Source organism: Prionailurus viverrinus, chromosome C1 (genome assembly GCF_022837055.1).
Source record: "Prionailurus viverrinus isolate Anna chromosome C1, UM_Priviv_1.0, whole genome shotgun sequence".
Taxonomy (NCBI): domain Eukaryota; kingdom Metazoa; phylum Chordata; class Mammalia; order Carnivora; family Felidae; genus Prionailurus; species Prionailurus viverrinus.
The window spans coordinates 169,051,800-169,076,065 of NC_062568.1; the positions used below are offsets into that span (position 1 = coordinate 169,051,800).

At 41.2% G+C, this 24,266-nt stretch overlaps 1 protein-coding gene across 1 annotated transcript in view; it reads left to right on the top strand.

Moving 5' to 3' along the window:
- Positions 1–23,684, top strand: part of LOC125171752 (basic proline-rich protein-like) — a 118,271-nt gene extending 94,587 nt beyond the window's left edge. Inside the window, 2 exon segments of the mRNA XM_047868881.1 lie at positions 1,567–1,579; positions 23,523–23,684. Of these exon segments, the coding sequence (XP_047724837.1) occupies positions 1,567–1,579; positions 23,523–23,684 (175 nt within the window).
- Positions 23,685–24,266: the final 582 nt, after the last annotated feature.

The following is a 24,266-nucleotide window of genomic DNA, read 5'->3' on the forward strand; positions in this document are numbered from 1 at the left end:
CCTCCTCATTTCTCTGCTCCCTATATAGCAAAACTAGGTATTTGCTTCTAACTCTCTCTCTCTCTCTCTCTCTCTCTCTCTCTTTTGAAAAGCAGTTTGAAAGTGAAACCAAGATATTCAGGTTTAGTTGATCTTGGGTGAAGTCAGCAAATTGCATTGTATGTTTTTAAGACTCTCTTGGTGAGCGTGCTAGGATGAAGAACGATTAATTTGAGTTTTTTGTGTTAGGAATTCTTACTAAGTGAAGCTTACAGTAAATGAGAGTGAAATTGACCAATTTTCCTGGAAGTCAGTAGAACAAAGCATTTGACTTAATAAGACATATTTAGTTTACCAGGAACATGGCCGTGATGGAAATGTTGGTATATCTCTCTATTATTTCCCTGTTTGTTTGACTGTCATGGAAATCTGGGATGAATAACAGGAAATCTTAGCATTAACCCGGTGTCTATAGGCTAATGCTTGCATTTACCAGCCTTGTTGATGGGAAGCAGGCAGGATAGGAGGTCGGAGGAAGAGGTAGAATGAGTAGAGGGAAAGTATGATTTTTCTACTCACTAACATCATTTTCCAGACATAAATAAATAAGATCCATACCTATTCTTGTAAAAATTTTTAAAGCACTTAACATCCTGCCTTTCACGTGGTAGTAGTTCAATGCGTATGTATTAATTAATAAAAATTGGAGGCTGACCATGTCCCCAGGCATCTCCATGGTTGCAATTCCAGAAGTTCTCTGGAGGTTCGTTACATCTAGCCAAAGGTGATCAAAAAGCAGCATAAACCTGACTCTCTCGCTCCTTAGTGTAACTATTCATCCATTCATTTGGTCAAAAAATAGTCATTGAGTGCCTTTCACATCCTGGGCATCGGACTCGGTGCTGTGGGTACAGATTCGGTGTCCATCTGTAGAGATTTGTAATCCAGGCAAATAACTTGATGCCACTGGTCTCTGGCTACGTAGATTTGTAAAGATCACGGCTCTGGTCTCTGTCCCAGTGTCTCCATGAGAAAGGACTGATTGCTAAGAGGATTAAATGATACTGCTCACAAACCATGAAGGATATCAGGAGACTTACGTATTACTGTAAAAGTAAACGGGTGTACGAGATAGAGTACTTTTCACCAAAAGTACACAAAAAAGTGTACTTTAAACATGGAAATGGGTATATAAGAACACTTCCTTCCAACACCTGGTTCTCATCACAACAAGTGCACTAGATTTTACACCTGAAACTAATACTATACCCTATGTTAACTAACTGGGATTTAAATAAAAACTTAAAAAAAAAAAAAGTAAATGGGAAAAAAGAACAAAGGTGTAGGGTAGAGCTGAATTGTTTGCTGACAAATGGGGCTTGAAACTTCTAGTTGTTTTTCTTTCCCTTCAGACAGAGCACGTCGGAGGGACCTTTTCAAGCTTGCTTTCATTAAAGATGATGGTTGGGGTGGGCGCTTGGGTGGCTCAGTTGGTTGATGGTCTGACTTTGGCTCGGGTCGGGGTCTCACAGTTTGTGAATTCGAGCCCTGTGTGTTCGAGCCCTACTTTGGATTCTCTGTCACTCACCCCCCCCCCCCCCCCCCGGACTCGCGCAGGCCTCTCTCTCTCTCTCTCACAACTAAATAAACATTTAAAAAAATGAATGTCGGGAATGAAAGGACTACTGCCTACTTCAGCCATCAAGTGCAAGGGCCACTACCTGCTGCGGACTGATCATGTTGGCCTCGCAGGCTCACAGGGCTGCGGGGCCGTGTGTTGTTTGTGGGTCTCTTAAAACTTGAGGCACTTGCTGGATGTAGATCGACCCTGAACAAAATAAGCTCGCAAACAAACATTGCTTTTAATTATCAGATTTCTTTCGGCCAGGCCTATCCTCTGGTGTCCAGCTCCCAGTGACAAGCCTCTTCATGCAATTCCCGCAGAAAATCAAAAACGTTATGAACTGCTACCTACCCCCAAGGACCATGCTTTTTTCATAAACACTCTCATGTTGCCTTTAGAAAAGCCAGTAACTTCAGAAATTAAAAGGGTCTCACAGATCACCTGAGACTGTCTTTCCTAAGGCTCAGGCTTAGTTATGATAATGGCATTTATATTGATCTCATCAGCTGAATATATTCATTTTACTTTTTTTATTTATTAAAAAAATTTTTTTTTAATGTTTATTTTTGAGAGAGACAGAGACAGAATGCGAGTGGCTTAGGGGCAGACAGAGAGGAAGACCCAGCATCTGAAGTAGGCTCCAGGCTCCGAGCTGTCAGCACAGAGCCCGACGTGGGGCTCGAACCCACGAGCTGTGAGATCATGACCTGAGCTGAAGTCGGACGCTCAACCGACTGAGCCACCCAGGTGCCCCTGAACACATTCATTTTAGAGGAGTGTCTTTTATTCTCTTCTTTCATGAAATGACAGATCGATAGTGATAATAGTATGGTAGTTTACACACACACACACACACACACACACACACACACACACACACACACACGAGTCTCTGAAATCACACATTAATCTGAGAGCCCGTTTTACAGATGGGGAAAATGAAACTCTGAGAAGCGATATGATTTCCCTAAAATGATAGTCCCGTTTCTTAACAGAATAGGAATAACCCTTAGGTCTACTGACTAACAGTTTAGTGCTAAGAAAGGAAACAGAATTACATATAATGAGAAAAGCACTATCAGAGATAGCTGGTTCATGCAGAGCCAGTGTGCGTGGACGTTGTCTTGTAGTTTGGCTGGAGGAAAGTTTATATCATCAGTGCTCATGCATTTCCCAGTCCTGTACCTTTGTCTCTTTGTAAGCCAAATTGCCAGGAAGGAACTTACAGCATGTTAGGAAGGCAGTTATGGAAAAGGTTGGTGCTTATGATGTGTTAGGACTTAGACTTAATTCTGGCTTTGTTATTGGCGATGTCACTCCATGTCCCACATCAGTCTCCTTGCATGTAAAACCCTTCTCTACCTGCTAAGCATCCTACAAGGACAAAAAGAGAATCCACAGATGAAAATGCTTGCTAAGTTGTATTATGTTCTACAGAGAGAAAAAGTTATTATGAAGGCAAAAACTAAGAGTTGCTACCTTTCAAGTCATAATAGGCCTAGCCTTTCAAGTGGTAGAGAAGAGAGCTTCTTTTTTTAAAACTTTATTTTTGAGAGAGAGAGAGAGATAGCATGAGCATGAGTGGAGAAGGGGCAGAGAGAGAAGGGGAGAGAGGGAATCCCAAGTAGGCTCTACACTGTCAGCATGGAGCCTGATGCGGGGCTCGAACTCACAAACTGTGAGATCATGACCTGAGCTGAAATTGAGTCATACGCTTAACCGACTGAGCCCCCAGGTGTCCCGAGAAAAGAGCTTCTGAATTTGTGTGCAGATGTATGTTGGTAGGAGAAGCAACTATACCTGTACCAACGTTAGAGCAATAGCTCCTAAAATTTTGTACCCTACACACCTTGCTTGCCTCACCCTAGTCCCAGCCCTGAGTGTTGGGTGAGGGAGCTCTCTTCTGCCAAGGGCACGTCCCAGAGAGGGATTTAACTTAGAGCTGTCTGCTGCTAACATTTCTTTTTTTTCTTTCTCCATATTTTTATTTAAATTCCAGTTAGTTAACATATAGTGTAATATTAGTTTCAGGACTAGAATTCAATGATTCATCACTTATATACAACACCCAGTGCTCATCACAGGTGTCCTCCTTATTACCCATCACCTATTTAACCCATCCCCCTCCCTCCCTCCCTTCCAGCAACCCTTAGTTTGTTCTCTATGGCTAAGAGTTTGTTTCTTGGTTTGCCTCTTTTTAATCCTCTCTTATGTTCATTTGTTTTGTTTCTTAAATTGCACATATGAGCGAAATCATGTTGTATTTATCATTCTCTGACTTATTTCACTTAGCATAATACCCCCTAGCTCCATCCCTGTAGTTACAAATGGCAAGATTTCATTCTTTTTATGACTGAGTAAATATTCCATTTGACTGGACAAATATTCCATATGACTGACAATATTCCATTGTGTGTATATGCCATATCTTCTTTATCTATTCATCAACCAATGGATATTTGGGCTCTTTGCATAATTTGGCTACTGTTTATAATGCTGCTATAAAGATTGGGGTGCATGCATCCTTCGAATTAGTATTTTTGTATCAAAATAAAAAGCTTCTGCATGGCAAAGGAGACAATCAACAAAACTAAAAGACAACCTATGGAATGGGAGAAGATATTTGCAAGTTACATATCAGGTAAAGGGTTAGCATCCGAAGTATATAAAGAACTTACGAAACTCAACACCCAAGAAAACAAATAGTCCAGTTTAAAAATGGGCAGAAGACATGAATAGACACTTTTCCAAAGAAGACATCCAGATGGCCAACAGACACATGAGAGGATGCTCAACGTCACTCATCATCAGGGAAATACAAATCAAAACTACAATGAGATACTACCTTTCACCACACAGAATGGCTAAAATTAACAACATGAGAATCAACAGGCATTGACGAGGATGCAGAGAAAGGGGAACCTCTTACGTTGTTGGCAGGAGTTGCCAGCATTTCTAGCAGATGAGGGAATGTGTGCATTAGTCCTGGAAGGGGGATCCGGGCAGCATACCACAGCAGCCACTAAACCATGACAGTCACTTATGAAGTTAAAATACACCTACCCTACCACCCTATAAGTCTATTCTTAGGTTTATTTCTAAGAGAAATGAGAGCAAATGTCCACAAAAATACATCCACAAACATATTTATAGCAGCTTCAAACTGGAAACAACCCTTTTGTCTGGCATCAGGTAAATGGAGAAGAAAAGAATGCTGCTCAGCAATGAATGAAACTCATGGATAAGTTTCTCAAACACTATGGTAAACCAAAGAAGGTGGATAAAAAGTAGTACCCTCTGTATAATTCAAATTACATGAGGTTCTAAAACAAGCAAAAACCAATTTATTGTAGAAAACAAATTTTAGAAGAACTGTCTCTGACATAGGAGATTGCCTGGTAAAGTCTATGAGGGAACTTTCTAAGCGGTGGGAATATTCTGTATGTTGATAGAAATATCAGTTTTACAGGCGCACACGTTTGTCAAAACTTGGCCCGCTGTTCACTTAGTATCATAATTTTACAAAATATAAATCTAACCTTTAAAAAAAACTTCATTGTTTTGTCTAATTGGCAAAAAGCAAACTTTTAAGGCTTCGGATCTTATCAAGCAGTTACTATTCATATTAAAAGGATTTTAAAAGCATCACAGAGGCTACTGACTATAGAGAGGCATCATAGAATAGAAAGGGACGATATTGCAGCACCAAAGAAATATAGGATACTGTCCCCAGGATAATACCTAACCAGTGTGAGAATTTCAGAGGACATCTCTGTATGGCACCAAATCTCCTAAAGGTCTTCTGATTTAAATTTGGTTCTTAGACTTTGAGCAAATATAGATAGCCATGAAAATCAGAAGTCAGTTGAGATAGTAATAAAAGCCCTGATACCAAAAGCGACACCTTGGTGTGATAAGGTGCCATCGAACTGGGCTGTGCGTATAAAGGAAGTGACAACAGGCTGGACAGTAAACGCTTGGGCTTTAAGTCAGGTAGTTTTTTTATACAAATTAAGTTACTACTCTTATTTATAGTACATCATATGTAATTGTTCTTAAATTAACCACATTAGAAACAATATATAGTCTATTCAGGAGTGTAGTTTGGTCATTCTCGAAGGATCTGCTCCAAGGAATCCAGGAGTAATAAGAAGCCCTATTTAATGATTCTAATGGAGATGGGGGACAAAATCTCATAAACAGTTTCCCTTACATAATGTCATTTAACAAGTCTTATTTCTGCCTGAGCTTATTGATTGGTATTGCCTTGTATTTTAAGGAATTTTAATTTACTAAAGCAGAAACCATCCAAAATGAGAGTATGAGACAAAATTTCCAAAATTTCATCAAGTTCTCCTGCGATAAATTACTCTGGTTTATTTCTTGCTGTTAGTGCCTCTGAGAGTTTGTCTCAACATAACCATGAGAGTGTGTATTTTCTATGGCTAAATTGGGTGAGGGGAAAGAGGGGGTGATGATGTATCTAGAAGCTTTACATAAAAATATGTCCCATCTGTAGTAAGCATCAGAGTTCTGATTGATCAGTGGCCAGCTTCATTTGAAAAGTCATCCCTTCATAATATTTTTCTTACTAATTAGGTCACAGTGGTTGATTTTCTTTCCATTCATTAATTCATTCAGACTTTTATGCATAAAACACTTAATGGGGCACCTACTATGGGCCACACATTAGCATTTGGTGCTAATGGCATGTAAGGAAAAATAAGTCGTCACTGACTGAATCCAAGGTGCTTCTGTTATATTAGAGGAGATAAATCAGAACACAAGGGAATTAACACTGTGTTAATTTATTTAAACACATTTCTGTTAAGGTGACTTACAAAAATTGTGTCGGAAGGGCACCTGGGTGGCTCAGTTGAGAGGCCGACTTTGGCTCAGGTCATGATCTCACAGTCCGTGGGTTCGAGCCCCACATTGGGCTCTGTGCTGACAGCTCAGAGCCTGGAGTCTGCTTCTGATTCTGTGTCTCCCTCTCTCTCTGCCCCTCTGCTGCTCATGCTCTGTCTCTCTCTCGCTCTCTCTCTCTCAAAAATAAATAAACATTAAAAGAAATTTTTTTAAAAAATTGTGTTGGAGCAGAAAGCACAGAGTAGATTTCGGCATGCTTTGGGAAATGGCCTGATGGAAAGCTTCACATCTACATCATTCATTCTTTCATTTCAGTCCCCAGTTAGTTAATACCATGGGTTGTTTCTGATGTAGCATTTATCCCTCTTCCTTCACCCGTAATCATTTCTTGCAGCTCTCCTAAGTATTTCTGAAAAATAGAACACACACAAATCAAAGGGTTTTACTACTATGGTTAATTAACTGGAAACACTGTTATTTTCATGTTTGGCTCATTAACTTGGCACGGTCTGCTTTCTCCTTGTCATGAAATGCCACGTTTAGCTGTAGCTCTCCACCCAAGTTTTGGAGACTGACACCAAAGGCCATCTCACTCTCCGTCTTCATGTGCTACCATAACTTTCTTGACTTGGGGTCCCGTTGTTCTGGTGCTCAGTCTTCTGTCTTTAAGGAATGCATTTGCCTTATCAGTAGCTGCTGGTCTGCCTTTCAGTGCTTGGGTGAGCCTGTACTACTTATTTTGGAAATCTCAGGCTGCATACTGTGAGGCTTTCCCTTACTTAGCCAGAGGGAAAGTTTATTTCTTTAAGCTCTCAGTTTTCATTGTTCTTTCTTTCTCTTGGATGTCTCCCAGTTTAGGCATTTACATCCAGGCATAGGGTTATTGCTAGCCTCCAATGGAGGCATTTTTCACCCCAATCTGCTGATTTATTGTCCCTTCAATTCTATTCGTAGCACGTTTGATAAAAATAATAATTGCAATCAATCAGGCTCAAGCTATGTGCCAGAAATTGGCTGGTTGTTTTGTGGACAATGTGTGTAGCCATACCAATCATCCTGAAAAGTAGGCACATTATTATCCTGTTCTAACAGTAAGGAAGTAAGACTCAGAGAGGTTAAGTGACTGGTCACAGAGTGAAAAAATAGAGAACCAAGATCAAAACCAAGATCTTTTGATTCTAAGTGTTAGATTTTTCCCAGGGTACAATTTGGCTTTTTCTTGAGGCACATTGCCAGGAATTTGTTAGATATTTAATAGCTGTTTGTTAAGTGAATGCATAAATGAGCATGTGGAATATCCCATGTACTTTTTGCTATACTGAAATGCTAAAAATGTCTATTGGCATTTGATAATAGACTTGCTCACAGGCCATAAGCAACTAGAAAAACTGAACAATATACATGATACATCTGTTTAAAGACATTGGACGGTATGGGATTATGCTTCACAAGAGAAGGTAAACAAATGAGGCGAGGCCCATGGTCAATTCAGCTTCCAACTTGGAGGCATTCTCTGGAACGTGGGACAGGGAGGGGGAACCTAAGGAGAGCTTTGCAGTTTCACTGAATCAGGGAAATAGATAAGCATTTGGGGAGGCCTATGTCGCTTCAATTACAGGGCGGAGTACCACAGAAGAGGGAGGTAAGGCCAGAAAGAGATTCAGAAATATGCTTAGGGGTCCCCTTGAGTCTGGATAACTATCATCCTGTGCAGGTGCAGAGTGCTTCTCTCTGAGGTCAAGCAGACAATATCGGCCAAGGAGGTATAAGGCAAACAATTCCTAAAGCCCACAAAGAGCTGGGAGTTCTGAAGAGCCAGGGTGTGGAGACCTTGCTGGACATCTAAGACATTCCATCGAGACCCAAGAAGGCTCATGCCTCAGTAGCGGCGGCATTTTAGTAATGGATATAAAGGATAGTCTTTAGTAATGGAGTAAAGGATAGTCTTACTCTAGACTTACCCAAATAACCTTTAAAAACAAATCTTTTTTTTTTTTTTTAATAGAATACACCTGATTTATTTATGGTGTAATCCTTCATTTTTATACATATTTATTTTTTTTAATTTTTTAATTTACCGCCAAGTTAGTTAGCATATTAAAAACAAATCTTAAAAGCATGAAGCTGATTCACAAGCAATTAAGTGCGCCACGAAAAGAAACTTTCAGACTCTTTAAAGGAAGATTGTAAAATCCAGATCTTCAGTAATGTAAAACTTATAATGCCCAGCATTCAGTAAAAATTTACTAGACATACAAAGAAACAGAAAAATGTCACCCATAACTGGAAGAAAAGACAATCAGTAGAAATAGGCCCAGAAGTAACAGGGATGATAGAATTAGCAGATGAGGACTCCAGAATTGCTGTCATAAATGTTTGCAGGGATTTAAAGAATTATAGAAACATATATATGAGTCAGTAAATAAAAGATACATAGAGAACCAAATAGAAACTCTAGAGATGAAACATGTTCAAAACTTAAATGGAATTTCACTGGATGGTCTTAATAACAGAACAAAAAACCAGCAAGCTAGAAACTAAGTGGGAGCACATAGAAAAAAAAAAAGGCACAAGACAAGAACAATAGCAACAAAAAAAACCCTACCAAAAACCAGCCTTAATCACCCTGAGAAAATAGTCTAATGTTCATGCAATTAGAAACCCAGATAGGGTGGTAGGTGGTGGTAAAAAAAAATTACTTAAATAATTGCCAAAGTTTTTCTAAGTATCGTAACAGGATAAACACCCACAGGAGTAAAAACCAACCCGGCACATCATAGTCAGATTGCTGAAAACCAGCAATAAGAAGAAAATTGTAAAAGCAGCCAGAGAAAAAGACACATTAAATACAAAAGAGAAATATCCTGGAACGGCTGCTGAATTCTCAGAAACATACGAGACAGAAGACAGTGGAACAACATCTTTAATGTGCTAAAAGAAATTGTCAGAGTAAATGTCTATATCCAAAAGTAATCTCCTTCAGAACTGGAAGGCAACGAGTCCTGCAGTTTCTGGTCTGACATGTAAAGACCTTGGAAGTTGACACTCCCATTTCACAGCAAGGAAAAAGGTGAAACAACGCAAAGCAGCAACTCTTGTAAGATTGATAAGAGGCTTGAGGTCACAAGCCGCCACCCTGAACATTGGACAGACAGGTGAATACAAAGAATCACAGTTGACTTGGAGAGGACGCCCAGGATCAGAAGCCTGCTGCTGGTGTCCACATGCCCCCACATCAGCTGGGCTACTGAGAAATAGCAGAGGATTACAACTGCAAGAGGTGTAACCTCAGGCCCTGTCTAACAAAGAGTCTCTAAGGAAATCCAGAAGCAACAGGGCAGACCAAACTAAAGACATAGGAGGGAAGTTTAGCCTCTGCCTTGGACAGCTACAGCGAACAGGAAACACAGCCTCACTCCTAGCCGGATACGCACTGCACCTCACGCTAAAGGCCCATTTACTCCGTTTCTCTTTACTTGATACATCACGTATGGCTGTCAACAAAAAATTAGAAGGCACATGAAAAGGCAAAGAACACAATCTGAAAGGGGGAAAGCCACCACCAGAACCAGACTCAGATATGGCAGAGATTTTAGAATTATCAAACTGGAGGAATTTAAAAATAACTTTGATTAGGGGCACCTGGGTGGTTCAGTCAGTTGAGTGTCCAACTTTGGCTCAGGTCATGAGCTGATGGGTTCAAGCTCATGGGTTCGTGGGTCAAGCCCTGCGTCAGGTTCTGTGCTGGCGGTTCAGAGCCTGGAGCCTGCTTTGGATCCTCTGTCCCCCTCTGTCTGCCCCTCCGCTGCTTTGCTCTCTCTCTGTCTCTCTCTGTCTCTCTCAAACAATAAATTTAAAAAGCATTAAAAACTAATGCTGATTAAAATGCCAAGGCCTCTAGTGGAGAAGGTACACAACATGCAAAATTGAAAGGCAAAAGAAAGACATTTTCACACATGCACAAGATGAGAACATATGTCACCTGAGCCTGCATGATATGTTAGACAATGTTCTTCATTTTTTTTAATGTTTATTTTTAATTTTTGAGAGAGCACAAGTAGGGGAGGGACAGAGAGAGGGAGACAGAGGATCCTAAATACGCTCTGTGCTGTCAGCACAGAGCTCTATGTGGCCCTCAGACTCATGAACCATGAGATCATGACCTGAGCCGAAGTTGACGCTCAACCCACTGGGCCACCCAGGCGCCCTGAGGAAGTTCTTCAGTTTGAAGGCAAATGGCCCCCGTTGGAAGCTGGGATTTACATGATGAAAGCATGGCGTCAGACGTTGTAAATATATGGGCAAATGTACAGTATTTATTTCTCATTAAAAAAAATCATCCTTAAGAGAGCACTGATCCTTTAAAATAAAAAATAATAATAGTATATTGGGAAAGTTATAATATATGCAGAGGTAAAATGTATGATGAGTAAATAAGGGAAAGGGGAAATTAAAATATACTGTTATACAGTAATTCAAAGGGATACATACATCCCTGTATTTATGGCAGTGTTATTTACAATAGGCAAACTACAGAAGCAGCCCAAGTGTCCATCTATAGAAGAATGGATAAAGAAGATGTGATGTATATATATATATATATATATATATATATATATATGATGTATATATATATATATACACACACACATGTGGTGTATATATATACGTATATATACATTATACATATATATACGTATATGTATATATATGTGTATATATATATGTATATATATACGTATATACGTATATATATACATATATTATGCGTATTATATATATACGTATATACGTATATATGTATATATATATATGTATATACGTATATATATAATGGAATATTATTCACTCTAAAAAGAATGAGATCTTGCCATTTGCGACAACTTGGATGGAGCTAGAGAATATAATGCTTATTAGTGACATAAGCCAGTCAGAGAAAGACAAATACCATACGACTTCACTCATGTGTGGAATTTAAGAAACAAAGACATGAACAAAGAATAAAAAGAGATAAACCAGAAAACAGATTCTTAACTACAGAAAACAGATTCTTAACTCCCCTTTTATTTTAAAGGGGAGGGGGTGACGGGATGAGTGAAATAGGAGATGGGGATTACGGAGGGCACCTGTGACGACCAGTGGGTATCGTCTGGAAGTGTTGAATATTGCACATCTGAAATTAATGTAACACTGTATGTCAACTACACTGGAATTAAAATAAAAATAAAAGGAAAGTAATAAAAAATAAAATAAAAAATAAAAGACAGGAACGTAAGAAAAGGAAATCCACTGTTACAAGCTTCTTATGTTCCAGGTGAATTAGTTTAATATTATTTGAAGATGGACTGTTTTAAGTTAAAGGTGTGTACTGTAAATCCTAAAGTAACTAGGAAATAAAAAACAAAATGTTAATTTTAACAAACTAATAAAAAAATAAAATCGGTGGCACTAGAAATTATGCAGTTAATCCACCAGAGATCAGGAAAAGAGGATAAAAGAAACAAAAACACAGGTGGGACAAATAGCAAGATGTTGGCCTTAAACACAACCATATTGATAAGCACATTACATGTAAATGGTAAAAATGTTTCCATACTTGGAAAGAAAATAACCAACTGAAGTTACTAACATATTTTTATAAAATCACATATTCACTGATTGTCACAGTCACACTGACCTAATTTAGCATAGTGTTCAGCAAATTCCTCTAACTATTCAGGGCTCATTCTGGAAGGTGCGGCACCAGGATTTAGGAAAGCTAACAGCGATGGGAAATGATATAGGTGAGCGCCGAGTCTCTCCAACAGGGCGCCGGCCAGGAGCAAGGAGATGGAGATAAATGTCAAATTTGGAATAAACGATCCATTACAGGAACAAAGATTGAAAGACTTGTATCTATGTCCTTTCTTATATTTTGTGTACCTATTATACAGTTCTTTCTTCCTTTCTTTTTTTGTCTTTTCCTTACGCTTGATATTTTCTATGAGGAGTTTTATTGGTAGTTTTCTTTCTATTGAGTTTTTAGGTTACAGAATTTCCAGGTGGAATTGACTCATGGATTGGGTGGTTGACAGGGCTTTATGTCTCTCCGTATTTGAAAAAGATGAAAGGATCTTTGTATTATGGGGAAGTGATCGTATTATGATTCTATTATTGGTGGGAGTTAAATGCAGCTAAAAACGTGAGCACTAAATGGATAGCTGAAGGTGTGGGCTACGCAGGTCATTTGTGCAATGCTTTCAGCTCCCTTCCTGGGTTTCTATGCTCAGGCCTGTAGGACAGGGGTCGGTTTCTGCAGGCAGCACGCCCCAAACTCCCCTGATGGCTGGCGTCCTTCTCTGTTTCACCAGTGGGAGGAAGGTGCACGAGATTATAAAGCAGGAGTAGAATTGGGGAAAAGGGATAGGAAGGGGGAAGGTCAGTGCTCTTCTGTGTCTGCTTTTGGAGTTGTCAGGCAGAAACAGGTGGCTGTGAATGGTGGCCGCCTTCAGTAGGTCTAGTAGCAGTAGACCTGGTGGCAATTGATCGCCAGTGACTGCTAAGTTATGGTTTTAGTGGTGTCCGTAGGTAGGGTGGTCCTGGCCGCAGCAGCAGGTGTGGTGGCTACATGTCCTTAGGCGGCTGCAGTGTGGGCCACCAGGGTGCTCCTGGGTCTCTGCTGACACTGCCTCCCTTTTGTGCCTCAAGCTGGTAGGGTGGTTGCAGCTTCCTGCAGTTACTAATCTCTGGGATTACTTACCACCCCCTTTTGGCATCCTTTGCCTTCAAGTGCTTTTAGAGCCAGGAGCCTATATTACCCCTCCCCTTCCCATTTGAAATCACTAGTGTGGTTTTGATATGCCTGAGGAGACCCTGACTGATACAGGGGACATGAGAGATTTTGGCCGACGTAAGCTCCTTCTGGAGAATTTCCTAATATCTCCGCAGCAGGATAGACCAATCTGAGAGGTGCTTAGCACACCTCTGTCTTTTTGGCCACGCCTCCTCTGCTCGAGCCTCCCGGACTCCCACCTCTTTGAGTGTGTTCACATAAATAGCATGTGCCTAGCACTCAAAATGTTAAAGCCGGGATGAATTTATTGGGTACCGAGATGATTTCTATGACCTTAAGTACCCTTCCTAGTCCTAATATTTTAGAATAATGAGTCTACCCTGTAGATTACTGTGAGATGCTACAGATGTTTTTGAAAGGGATCCATAAATCCATATAGGCATAAGAATTTGTATGCTGCAAAAAATAGCTAAGCGGCTCAAAGTATTATTATTTTTTTGACCTAAGTGTATTAGATACTTAGAATTGGCAACATACAAACTAATTTCTGCATTAATGAACACAGCCACTTTTATTTAAAAATCAGGAGTTAGGGGCGCCTGGGTGGTGCAGTCGGTTAAGCGTCCGACTTCAGCCAGGTCACCATCTCGCGGTCTGTGAGTTTGAGCCTCGCTTCGGGCTCTGGGTTGATGGCTCAGAGCCTGGAGCCTGTTTCCGATTCTGTGTCTCCCTCTCTCTCTGCCCCTCACGCGTTCATGCTCTGTCTCTCTCTGTCCCAAAAATAAATAAACGCTGAAAAAAAAATTTTTTTTAATTAAAAAAAAATTAGGAGTTTAATAAATCAATAATACTATTTTTCTTTTTATGACAGGGGGCAATCCACAAATTCTTTTATGTTTAAAAAGGGGCATATTTACCTGAAAGGGTCGGAAACCACAATACTAGAGTTCTCCGTTTCAAACATGACATAGTTTCAAATTCCAGTGCCTCAGTCTTGAAGTTCTAAAACCTGCAGGTTTAAAGGATGATTTTTCTGGAACGCGTCTTTGATGAACAAGATTTTACTTATTTAAGCTATACTATTAGTAAGCAACCCAGACTTAATATGCTCTGGTCATTTGAGAATTCCAGAACAAATGGGCTTTTGTTGGCAAGATAATTAATTTTATGAACAAGTGTAGTTTTGTTTCCTCATTTTAATTCTACCCTAAGAAGAACCTGGGGAGAAAAGTTTGGGAATAGTGGTGAAATGTGACTCTAAGATGAGCTTAAGATACACTCTCTATTTTCTGCCTGTCAGTAGAAGCACTACCATTTTATGATGTTAGATTAACATGGTCATTTCTGTTATAAAAATGACGAGTGACAACAGATTGTGGTTGAAAGAAGGGAAACTAATGTTTATTGGTGGCCTACAAAGAGTAAGATGCTGAACCAGCAACTCCCCTCCCCCCAATTTTATTTAACAGAGGCTCCAAACGTACAATAATATGTCCAAGGCTAGACAGTTAATAGCTAGCAGAGGCAGGATTTACATAGATGTTTGTTTGGTTAAGAACTAGATTTGACACTGAACGCTGGGGTTTGAATCCCAACTCCACCAATAATTATCTGTGTGACCTTGACATAATCACCAAGTCTAGCTTCAGTTTCCTCATCTATAAAATGGGAACCATATACTGCCTCTGTCATAGGGGGTTTGAGAGTTAAATGCGATAATGTATGTAATGTGCATTTTGGGGCTAACACCAGGGAACCCATAGCAACTCCACGTTAGCGCCTCCTGTTTTTTTTTCTACCCTATTTTCCTTAAAATGAGAATTAGTAAAACTGATGCTTAGATGTAATTCTGTCACTAAGAACTAAAGGTGTATGACTTTCCAGAAGTCCTTAAATCTCTGACTTTCAGTGTTTCATTTGTGAAATGGAGATAATAATTCTTTTCTAGCCTATTTGCCCATTGTTATGAAAAAATAGGTGAGATTTAGAATGCAAAAATGCTCTGTGCACAAATGTGAATTGATACACACACACACACACACACACACACACACACACATATATTTTGAGAGCTGCGCTTTCCTTAGAGTCCATTTGTTTTAAGATTAAGGTGTTGCCTTGTTTAAAGTTTTGATTTATTTATGTGTCTCTTTATATAATTTTAAGTGTCCTCAGGAAAGGGTGTGTAAGTTCTGTTTGAAACTCACTGCCGGTTTCAATATTTCTTCCTTTTCCCGGAGAAAGGCTCAACTTAGTAAAGCAAACTGGACACTTTCTCACCATATGTTTGTCCAGACAAAGGAAGGGACCGTAACTGGCAGACTCAAGCTGACGTAGAGGATGTTTCTTGCTATCTTCAACTTGAACTTGTCTCATTTGACAGGACAGGCTGATTTATGCTGCCAGGTCAGTTCTCTTAGGAAGAAGCCACTTGTCAGATGCTGCATTTCATTTAGTGAGTTTCCAGGCACCTCGAATCCTTCGTGGAAAGAGGTGAATTGTGGATATAAATATAAAGAGACAAAAATAGCAATTTCCCTTTCCATTGAGTACAGACTATTCAGCATAGCCAAAATGAACTGAGTTAGTAGAAGTTATATTGTCACTATGTTGTCTTTTAAATGATTAATATTAAGCCAGAGGTTATGTTCGCCTTGAAAAGACATGTCTGTATAATCTGCTAATCTTAGAATTCAGAAATTTCTCTTCAGTCTATCCTTTTTTTCCTCTACTGTTGCAGCTGGGGTCCCTCATCCTTTTCCACCTGGGCCATCACCACGTTCTCTTAAATGCCCCTTCTCAAAGTGTCCCAATCCAATCCATTCCAATCCAATGTCCACCTTATTGTTAGAGGGACATTTTTCAGGCACAGATCTGAGCATATTGTTGTTTCATTTTCCCCCATTACTTAAAGGACAAAACCCCACACCTTTTGCATGACCACGCTCACAGGAAATATTACCTTCCTATGTCCCTTCATCACTTAGCATGGCCCCTTAAGGCCAGCTAAGATCTTTCACTGATCTCCACGATTTTAGTCTTTGACAGATGTCTGGAATGCACATATTTCTGTTTTCTTTCCCATTGCCACTTTTTTGTTCAGGTTCATGTCATCTGCCTTTCTGGATCACTCCCTGTTATTCTGTAGCCCCTACAGGCAGGGGCCCAGCATCACCGGAGTGCAAGGCACGTGGTCAGGAAGGGGTCAAAACCTTAACTGCCAAAGGGGCACACGGGAACGTAAATGAGTGAAGCCAACCAGGGAGCAATGGCGGCCATGACATAATGCGGAGGTCATGTCTCATCTGCCGGCAAGAGTGGCTACCTAGGAAAGTGCCTGCTCGTTGCTTCCATGTGGGAATATGCTGGTGTTGGTGGACCTTCTCATATTTTAAGAGAAGATGCTAATCTGCACATGGTATCTACTGATACATTAATGTTGGCAGCTAGTTCACATTTAAAAATCCCTATTGCTTGGGCTAAACAAGGCTGCAGGTCAGATTTGGCACACAGGTAGAGAGGTTATGATGTTTAAGAAGATGCTCAAGAAATATTTACGAAAAAAATGGATCCAGGATGCGTTTCCTCTCGGGCTCTCGCTCAATCTCTTCCTGCCTCCTGGATTGTGCCCTTTATTTAATCCCCCTTCAAAGTATGGTGTATGTTTTTCTCAGACCTTTCATGCCAGTTGCTCAGATCAATTGAGAACCCACTCTGTTCTAAGCCCTCGCGGTGAATTGATAATAAAGAAACATCCCTGAATTGATGGGATAACAAAGTCAGGTAGTTTATGGCAGTGGCAGATAGGAACAATAGTGTTGCAGCTATTTTTTTTTTTTAAAGTAGACTTCACATCCAGTGAGGAGCCCTATGTGGTGCTTGAACTCACGACCCTGAGGTGAGATCAAGACTTGAACTGAGATCAAGAGTTGGACGCTTAACTGAATGAGCCACCCAGGCACCCCTCCAACTATTTGTAAAAATCTAGCTTCTTCTCTTGACACCATTGCACTTGAAGGATAATTTTAAGTTAAATTGTATGTCAATAATTGAACTGCAAGTGTTTCACATTTTACTAGGGTGTAACTAGATTGTGGGCTCCTCAGTGGCAAGGAGCTCTGATTAAATGGGATTTATACTCAGTGCTCCTACAGATCAGGAGATAGTCATGTATGTAAGTGACAATAAATCATTACCTACAAGTCGTTTAAAACTCGTCGTTGGTTCATCAGTGGTTGATTTAGTTAGGATGAGAATCCTATTAGTGCAAAATTCATATAACTATCTTGCAAAGTAGGGCTAAGGCTTTTACTGTGTCCATGTGTGCCCTGATGGATGTTAGCTGTGCCCCGTTGACTCTCTTGAATGGTTATGTTCATAAGCTGTGTCTGCACTTTAAAGTTTCTTTAAAGTGATGCAAGATATAAAAGACATTTGGAAGAAATTTTAATGTACAGGCCTCTTAGATTTCTGTGATTTTTTTTTCTAGTCTTTTACAATCATCTCGTTCACTATCAATTTGCAATAATGACTTTTGCCATGCTGTCTTTAAAATGTTTACGTAGCAATCACCTGTATTTTCATATAAACAACAAATCTCTTTATAAAAATTCATACTTTAGTAGTTTACACAATATGTAATTGAATTTAGTAATTATTTTTCAGAAATACAACCAGAATAAAGAGTAGGTAACCAAATATAAGTGACTTGCGATCATCATATCACTGACCTGGTGGGAGATAAGTTTCTAGCATGCTGGAGAGACAAGGACAATAGCACTGGACATTCTCTGTGCCAGGGACATGACTCCATCTTTTGCAAAATGAATAGAAGCTATCAATTCCATCAGATCAGTTAGGTGAAGCTTCAGTTAAGTCTACTAGTCAATGGATTCAGGTAGCATTTATTGGGTTCTTTGCAATAATAATATTTTTTCACCCAATTAAATGTTCAGTGGCATGTCCAAGTGCATTTGCTTATATTATCAGACTTTACTGGTATCCCTATGAGTGAGACCTTTTTTTCCTTTTGACAGATGAGGCAGTTTTCACACAGGTTGAAGTGACTTCCCTAAGGTCGTATAGCTTGAACTTAATACGAGTGAAGGACTAGAACCCTAGTCCAGTCTGACCCAAGTTCAGGACTCTTTTTGCTCCTTAGTGCTCTCTATCCAAACCAGGCTAAATGAACTCCAAAGACCCGTTTAGCTTTACCACGCTCTGATTCTGTGATATATTAGCAATATCCTGCTTACATCATCCATTCTACAGCTACGAGCTTCTATCCCTCTATGGCTCTGTGGCCACTGGCTTGACGTGGAGGGGAGAAGGAGATTAAGTAGAGGGGCCAATTAGTTTTGGACTGGTTGGTAAATGTTTCACAACATCTTTGAGTTTGTCCCTCTCTCCTTTGATGAATGGCTCTTGCCTCTTTTTGACAGATTGATCTTGAGTGCTGGGTATTTTTCGCTCACCACATTAGCTGCCAGTTTTCCAGGCTATCCCCCCAGGACTGAGATGAGGTGAGAGGTAAGTTGTTTGTAAGTATGACTTGACTGAGCAGTGCAACCAGGCTGAACGTTCAGAAAGCCCTTCTGTGCTCGGAGCCTGCTTTCATGTCTTGGAAATCCTGATTTATTTCAGGACAGGGAAAATCCGAGCCGGCTTGCAGACTGGAAATTAAAATCTTAAAACTATGTACGAAAATTGAATATTCCAAATGGCCTGGTTTAAACATCACCCTGCCTCGTTGATCAAATGTAAAAGTTCTTGAAAAGAAGCAGGGGGATTTATGACTGGGTGTAGGACTGGGGAAAGGCTTGGCGAATATTTATGGGTAACTTCAAGGAGTTCCACTGACTGCACCTTAGTCTGCTTTTGTACCTTTAAGTTTCTGCTTTGGAGATTTCAAGCCTGCAAATGCTTATGGATTGAAAAATATTTTGGTTTGGCTGTATTCTGTGAACTTCTGAATTTTGGGGGGCAGGAGAGCATATGTATTTATTTGGACACATTTATCATACTGTACGTAAGTATGTATGCGTGTGTTTTTATTCCTTTCGATTTATGTCTTTGATTTTCTTGAGGACAGGGCCTTTGCTTTAACTATCTCTGTGCCCCCAGACCTCATATCGTTTTGGAAAGTGGGAGGTACCCCATAAATACTCTGCTGGTTCCTATTGTCTCACTAACTTGTGTTGAGCACCTCTTTGAGCTAGGTCCTGTGCTAATGGCTGCGGGAGGCAGACAGACAAATGGAGAGAGTAGGAGCTTTCAAAAAGAACTTTACTTTAAAATCTTACAAGATCATAATTGAAAAGGCAATGCATAAAAAATAGCTAGCCTTACAACTGAACTCTTCTTTTGCGCCCTTCAGTTACCACTACGGCAGGTAGGGCCACACGTATGGCCCATTTCATATACTTATTCAGGTATATTAGGAAGAGGCAGGGAAGGCAATTTGAGTTTTGTTCTCCTTTTGGCTGGTGAAGAACAAGATGCACACGTACAATGCTGGCTGGCGGATGGGTTGGTAACAGGAATGTAAAAAGGCCATCAGTAAACTCTAGAACAGTTATAGGTATTTCCACGTAAGTTATCTTATTTAATCCTTGTAATGTTTCATAGGATTGGCATTATTACTCACAGGTATTAAAATACTGTTCTTCTTAGAAGCCTTTCTACCGTTTCAGTCTATCAGACACTCCTCATATTCAGGAGCCCGCTCCCATGACCACTCCTCTGTGATTCCTTTTCCTGGCTAGATTCACAGGCTCCTTCTTTTCTGCTCCCTTAAGGCTTTGTGTATTCCTCCAACTCAGCAGGAAGCAATGACATTGCATGAGGAGCCCTGCTGTCTGTTGGACTACAGGCTCCCCAAAGCTGTCACTCCCTTGTCCCACAGATAACGCTTTCACCCATCTGCTTGCTCAGCCTGGGACTCCTGGCGCCTTCCCTGCCACCTTTGCTACCTTTCCATTCCCCATCAGTGAGCCACCACGTCCTCTGCATTTACCCCTGCCCCCCACCCCATGCTTCCTAACTCCTCTGGCCTGCACTGCAGTCACTGTAGTGACTTTCCAGGCTTTCTTTCCAGGCTCTGGGGACAGCCCTCTTCCTCCCTAGTCTATTGCTCCCACTCTCGTGGCTCATGTCATTGCCCTGTGGTCCAGTAACCATTCAGTAAATTCCCACTGCAGTGAAAATAAGCCCGAAGATTGGAAGGCCACTTACAGGACCCCACGTGACCCGGCTCCTCCCCCAACCCCAGCCCCCTCTTGTATCCTTACCCTCTGTTGTCAAAGAGCTTAGCCTTTTCTTTGCCAAGTGCTTTTCTTTTTCCTTTTTTTTTTTTTTTAAGTTTATTTATTTATTTTGAGAAAGAGAGAGAGCGCACTGGTAAGGGGAAGACAGAGGAGGGGAGAGAGAGGGAATCCTAAGCAGGTTCTGCAGTGTCACTGCAGAGCCCTGCATGGGGGTTGAACACACAAACCAGGAGATCCTGACCTGAGCCGCAATCAAAAGTCGGAAGCTTAACTGACCTAGCCAGCCAGGTGTCCTGCCAAGTGCTTTTCCACCTTGTGCTCCTGCCTCTGCCTAGAATGGTCTCTCTGCCCAAGCTAGCTCCTGCTTGCCCTTGAGGTCTTAGCTCAAATGTGGCATGCGCGGAGCGGGCTTTACTGAGTGTCTGATTTTCAGAGGACGATATTTCTTTTCCTTTATGGCGTCCTTCAGAAATTACATATATGTGTGTATGTATTTGCTTAATGTCTACCTCCTCTCCTGGAAGTCAAGACTTGTGGGGACGAGATACATCCGTTCGATTTTTTTCACTGTTACAATCCAGTACTAAGTTAGTGCCTGAGAGTATAGAGGGCATTTACTAAACATTTAATAAAAATCAAATAAATGAATAAGTGGATAAAAACAAAAGTCTTAAAATATGACTATCACCGCAGTACTATTGAATGGGCCTCTTATTTTTGTTTAGTGTCTGTCTCCCGAGTAAAGGTAACCAAAACATGTTTTTTAAAATTCCCACTGGGCAGGGCGGGGGGTGGTGGGGGGGTGGGGGAGGGCACCTGCGTGGCTCAGTTGTTAAGCGTCTGACGTTGGCTCAGGTTATGATTTCACAGTATGTGGGTTCGAGCTGCACATTGGGCTTTGTGCTGACAGGTCAGAGCCTGGAGCCTGCTTTGGATTCTCTTGCTCCCTCTCTCTCTGCCCCTCCCCTGCTCTCTCTCTCTCTCTCTCTCTCTCAAAAATGAATAAATATTACAAAAATAAATAAAAATTCCCATTGGTTGTAAATTTCCTTTGATTCTCACCCACTGCCCCCCCCCCCCACCAAACCGCATTTGGAAGGGGCCAACTGCCCCATTTATGAGAAGCACCCATCTGAAAATGTCCCACCTCCCATCCATGCACCTGTTAGTGGTCTTTCCCTGCACTTACCTGCCCCCCACCCCCATCCCAAATGGCGGCAGGGCTCTTCACTTTGGTGAGGGCTGTTGAGCAAGCCATTTAACCGCATTTCATAATGAGGAGACTGAGGCAAAGAGGAAATGAAATCACGTGGCTGAGCTAAACCAGGGCCCCCAAGGCGTGTGTCGGAGAAGATGGATGAAATGGCCAGGGAAAGTGGAGAAAGATTCAAACCACACGCCTCACCCAGGCTGGCGGCGAGGCCTATGGCAAGTAACCACGCTCAGAATCCTGCACTTGGTTTGAAGGGCCCTGGTGTTCTGAGAACGGAGCCCAGACACTGCCAGCTTCGTGCCAAGAAAGAAGTTCTCACTCGGAATGTTTTCCCAACAACATTTTTTATTTGAAAGAAACCTAGCCAAATGAAAACACACGCATGGGGTTTCTTCTCGTGCGTTTCTCTGCCTGTATCTATATTTCTTTTGTATTCTTGACCACCCTGACAGTATAGTCTTTATTTTGAGGATATTTTTAAATATTTTCCCTGTAAATCATTCATCTTCTTGTCCTGAGGTAGACTGAATTTTCACCTTTTCCAGCCAGTCTTAATGTAGCAGAAACAGTCGAAGGTGCTGCTGTGCCTTTAGGTGCTGGGGCAGAGAGCAGAGTTGGAGCAGGTGGGCCGAGCCAATAAAGTACAGCTGGGAAACCGGAAATGGCAGAGAAATTTCCCCAAGTTGCCCTGTGCTGGAGCCTGGCCATACGCTCCTGTGAAACCTGGCCAGTCTCTGGTTTCCTTCCCACTTCCCTCCTGGGCTTGAGATGCTGCTCCCATCTTGGACCTTCCTTGTTCCCTGGTAGTCCCTCTTTGCCCACATTGAATGCTGCCTCCCACGTAGAGGTCAGGGTCATCACTGAGCTCATTCCTGCTTCTTGCACTGGCTAGAGAGCATCAGATTTACAACGGTGCCCTCCCCCATCTCCACCGTGAGTGCTCCCTTTTGCAAGGAATGCAGGACAGAGATCTGTCTGAAGGTAAGCAAGACATCTTTCGTGGTCCTGAAAAGTCCAGGATAACTCTTTCTGACTTGCTTTCTGTTTATTTCATTGTGCCAAACACGAGTCCATGGAATCCACTTGTGACTTGAGTTCCAGATTGTCTTCCTGGAAGTTATCTCTGAGAATATCATTCAGATGACTTCTGAACACTATTTCCTAGGCCTTGAGAGTTTTCCTGCCATTACCCCTTCCTCTCAGCTCAATTCTAATTGCACCTCTTCCACCCTGGAGCCTTCTCTGAGGACATTAGGGGAAGGAGTCCATGCCCTAGCACAGCGATTTCCAGGTTCCAATTCTAAGTTATTTACCTGCTAGCTGTGCAACAAACTATTCGAGTCATCTGTGCCTCAGTTGTCTCATCTGTTAACATGGTAACAACATTAGTATCTATTTTGTAAGACTGTTGAGATTTACTGAGTTAAGTGGTTAGAATGCTTAAATGCTCAATATCATCCTCTTTATACAATCAAGCTAGTTCGGACTTCATAATAATCCGTAGAGCTTTCATTCACTCCTCAAGTAAATAATTTCAAGATTACTTGGTGCTGGTCATTCTACCAGGCACTGCTCACAACCTGGGATGCTGTGTTCACGGTATTGTACGTCTGCTTCCTGTCCTTGCTCTTAGCTCTAGAGACGGTGAAGGTAGAAACTTTCTTTCTGAAGATGCCACATGGTCGTTTCCTAGTGAACGCACTATGGATTGAGTTAATTTTTTCTCTGGATTAAAGGAGTGTCATGGAGATGGGCCTGAGGGATCCCTGTTTTACCATTTGATCATACCTGATCTCATAGGAGATATGTTCACAGCATCGTCACGATGACCATTACCACCACTGCACCTCCTTCACTGCAACGACCACCATTATGTGCACCGTCATCACCGTCCCTGCTGTCATTATCGCCACCATGATGGCCATGCTGTCACTACCAACATGGCCACCATCATCACCATGAACGTATATATAATAATGATTATAGTAATAACAAAACGAGAGAGAGAGAGAGAGAGAGAGAGAGAGAGAGAGAGAGAGAGAATCCCAAGTAGGCTGCATGCAAAGAATGGAGCCCAATGTGGGGCTCGATCCCACAACCTGGATCATGACCTGAGCCGAAATCAAGAGTCAGACGCTTAACCAACTGAGCCACCCAGGTGCCCCTGGGACAGCTTTCTCCTATAACTTCACTTCTTTCCTAGTTCTAGAAACTGTTCCCTCCTCTCTCGTCTTCTGACCTAAATAGCAACAGCTCGGAGCTGTGGCTAGACGTTGTATGTTATCTCTTGGCACTCCCTTCAGTCCTGCTCACACCTCTGAGAGGAGTCCTGTAATTAAATACTTTTCAGTTATCTCTGAGTATGCGACCTGTTTCCTGCCTAGGCCCTGAATGATGTGATACAATACAAAATGTAATATATAATTCCTGAAAACAGGAATGGAGGAAGAAAAAGAAGGAAAAAAATGAAAGAAAGAAGAAAGGAAAGGAAGGGGAATAAACTCAGATTTCGAACACCAAAATAAGATCACTATTGTAATTTTG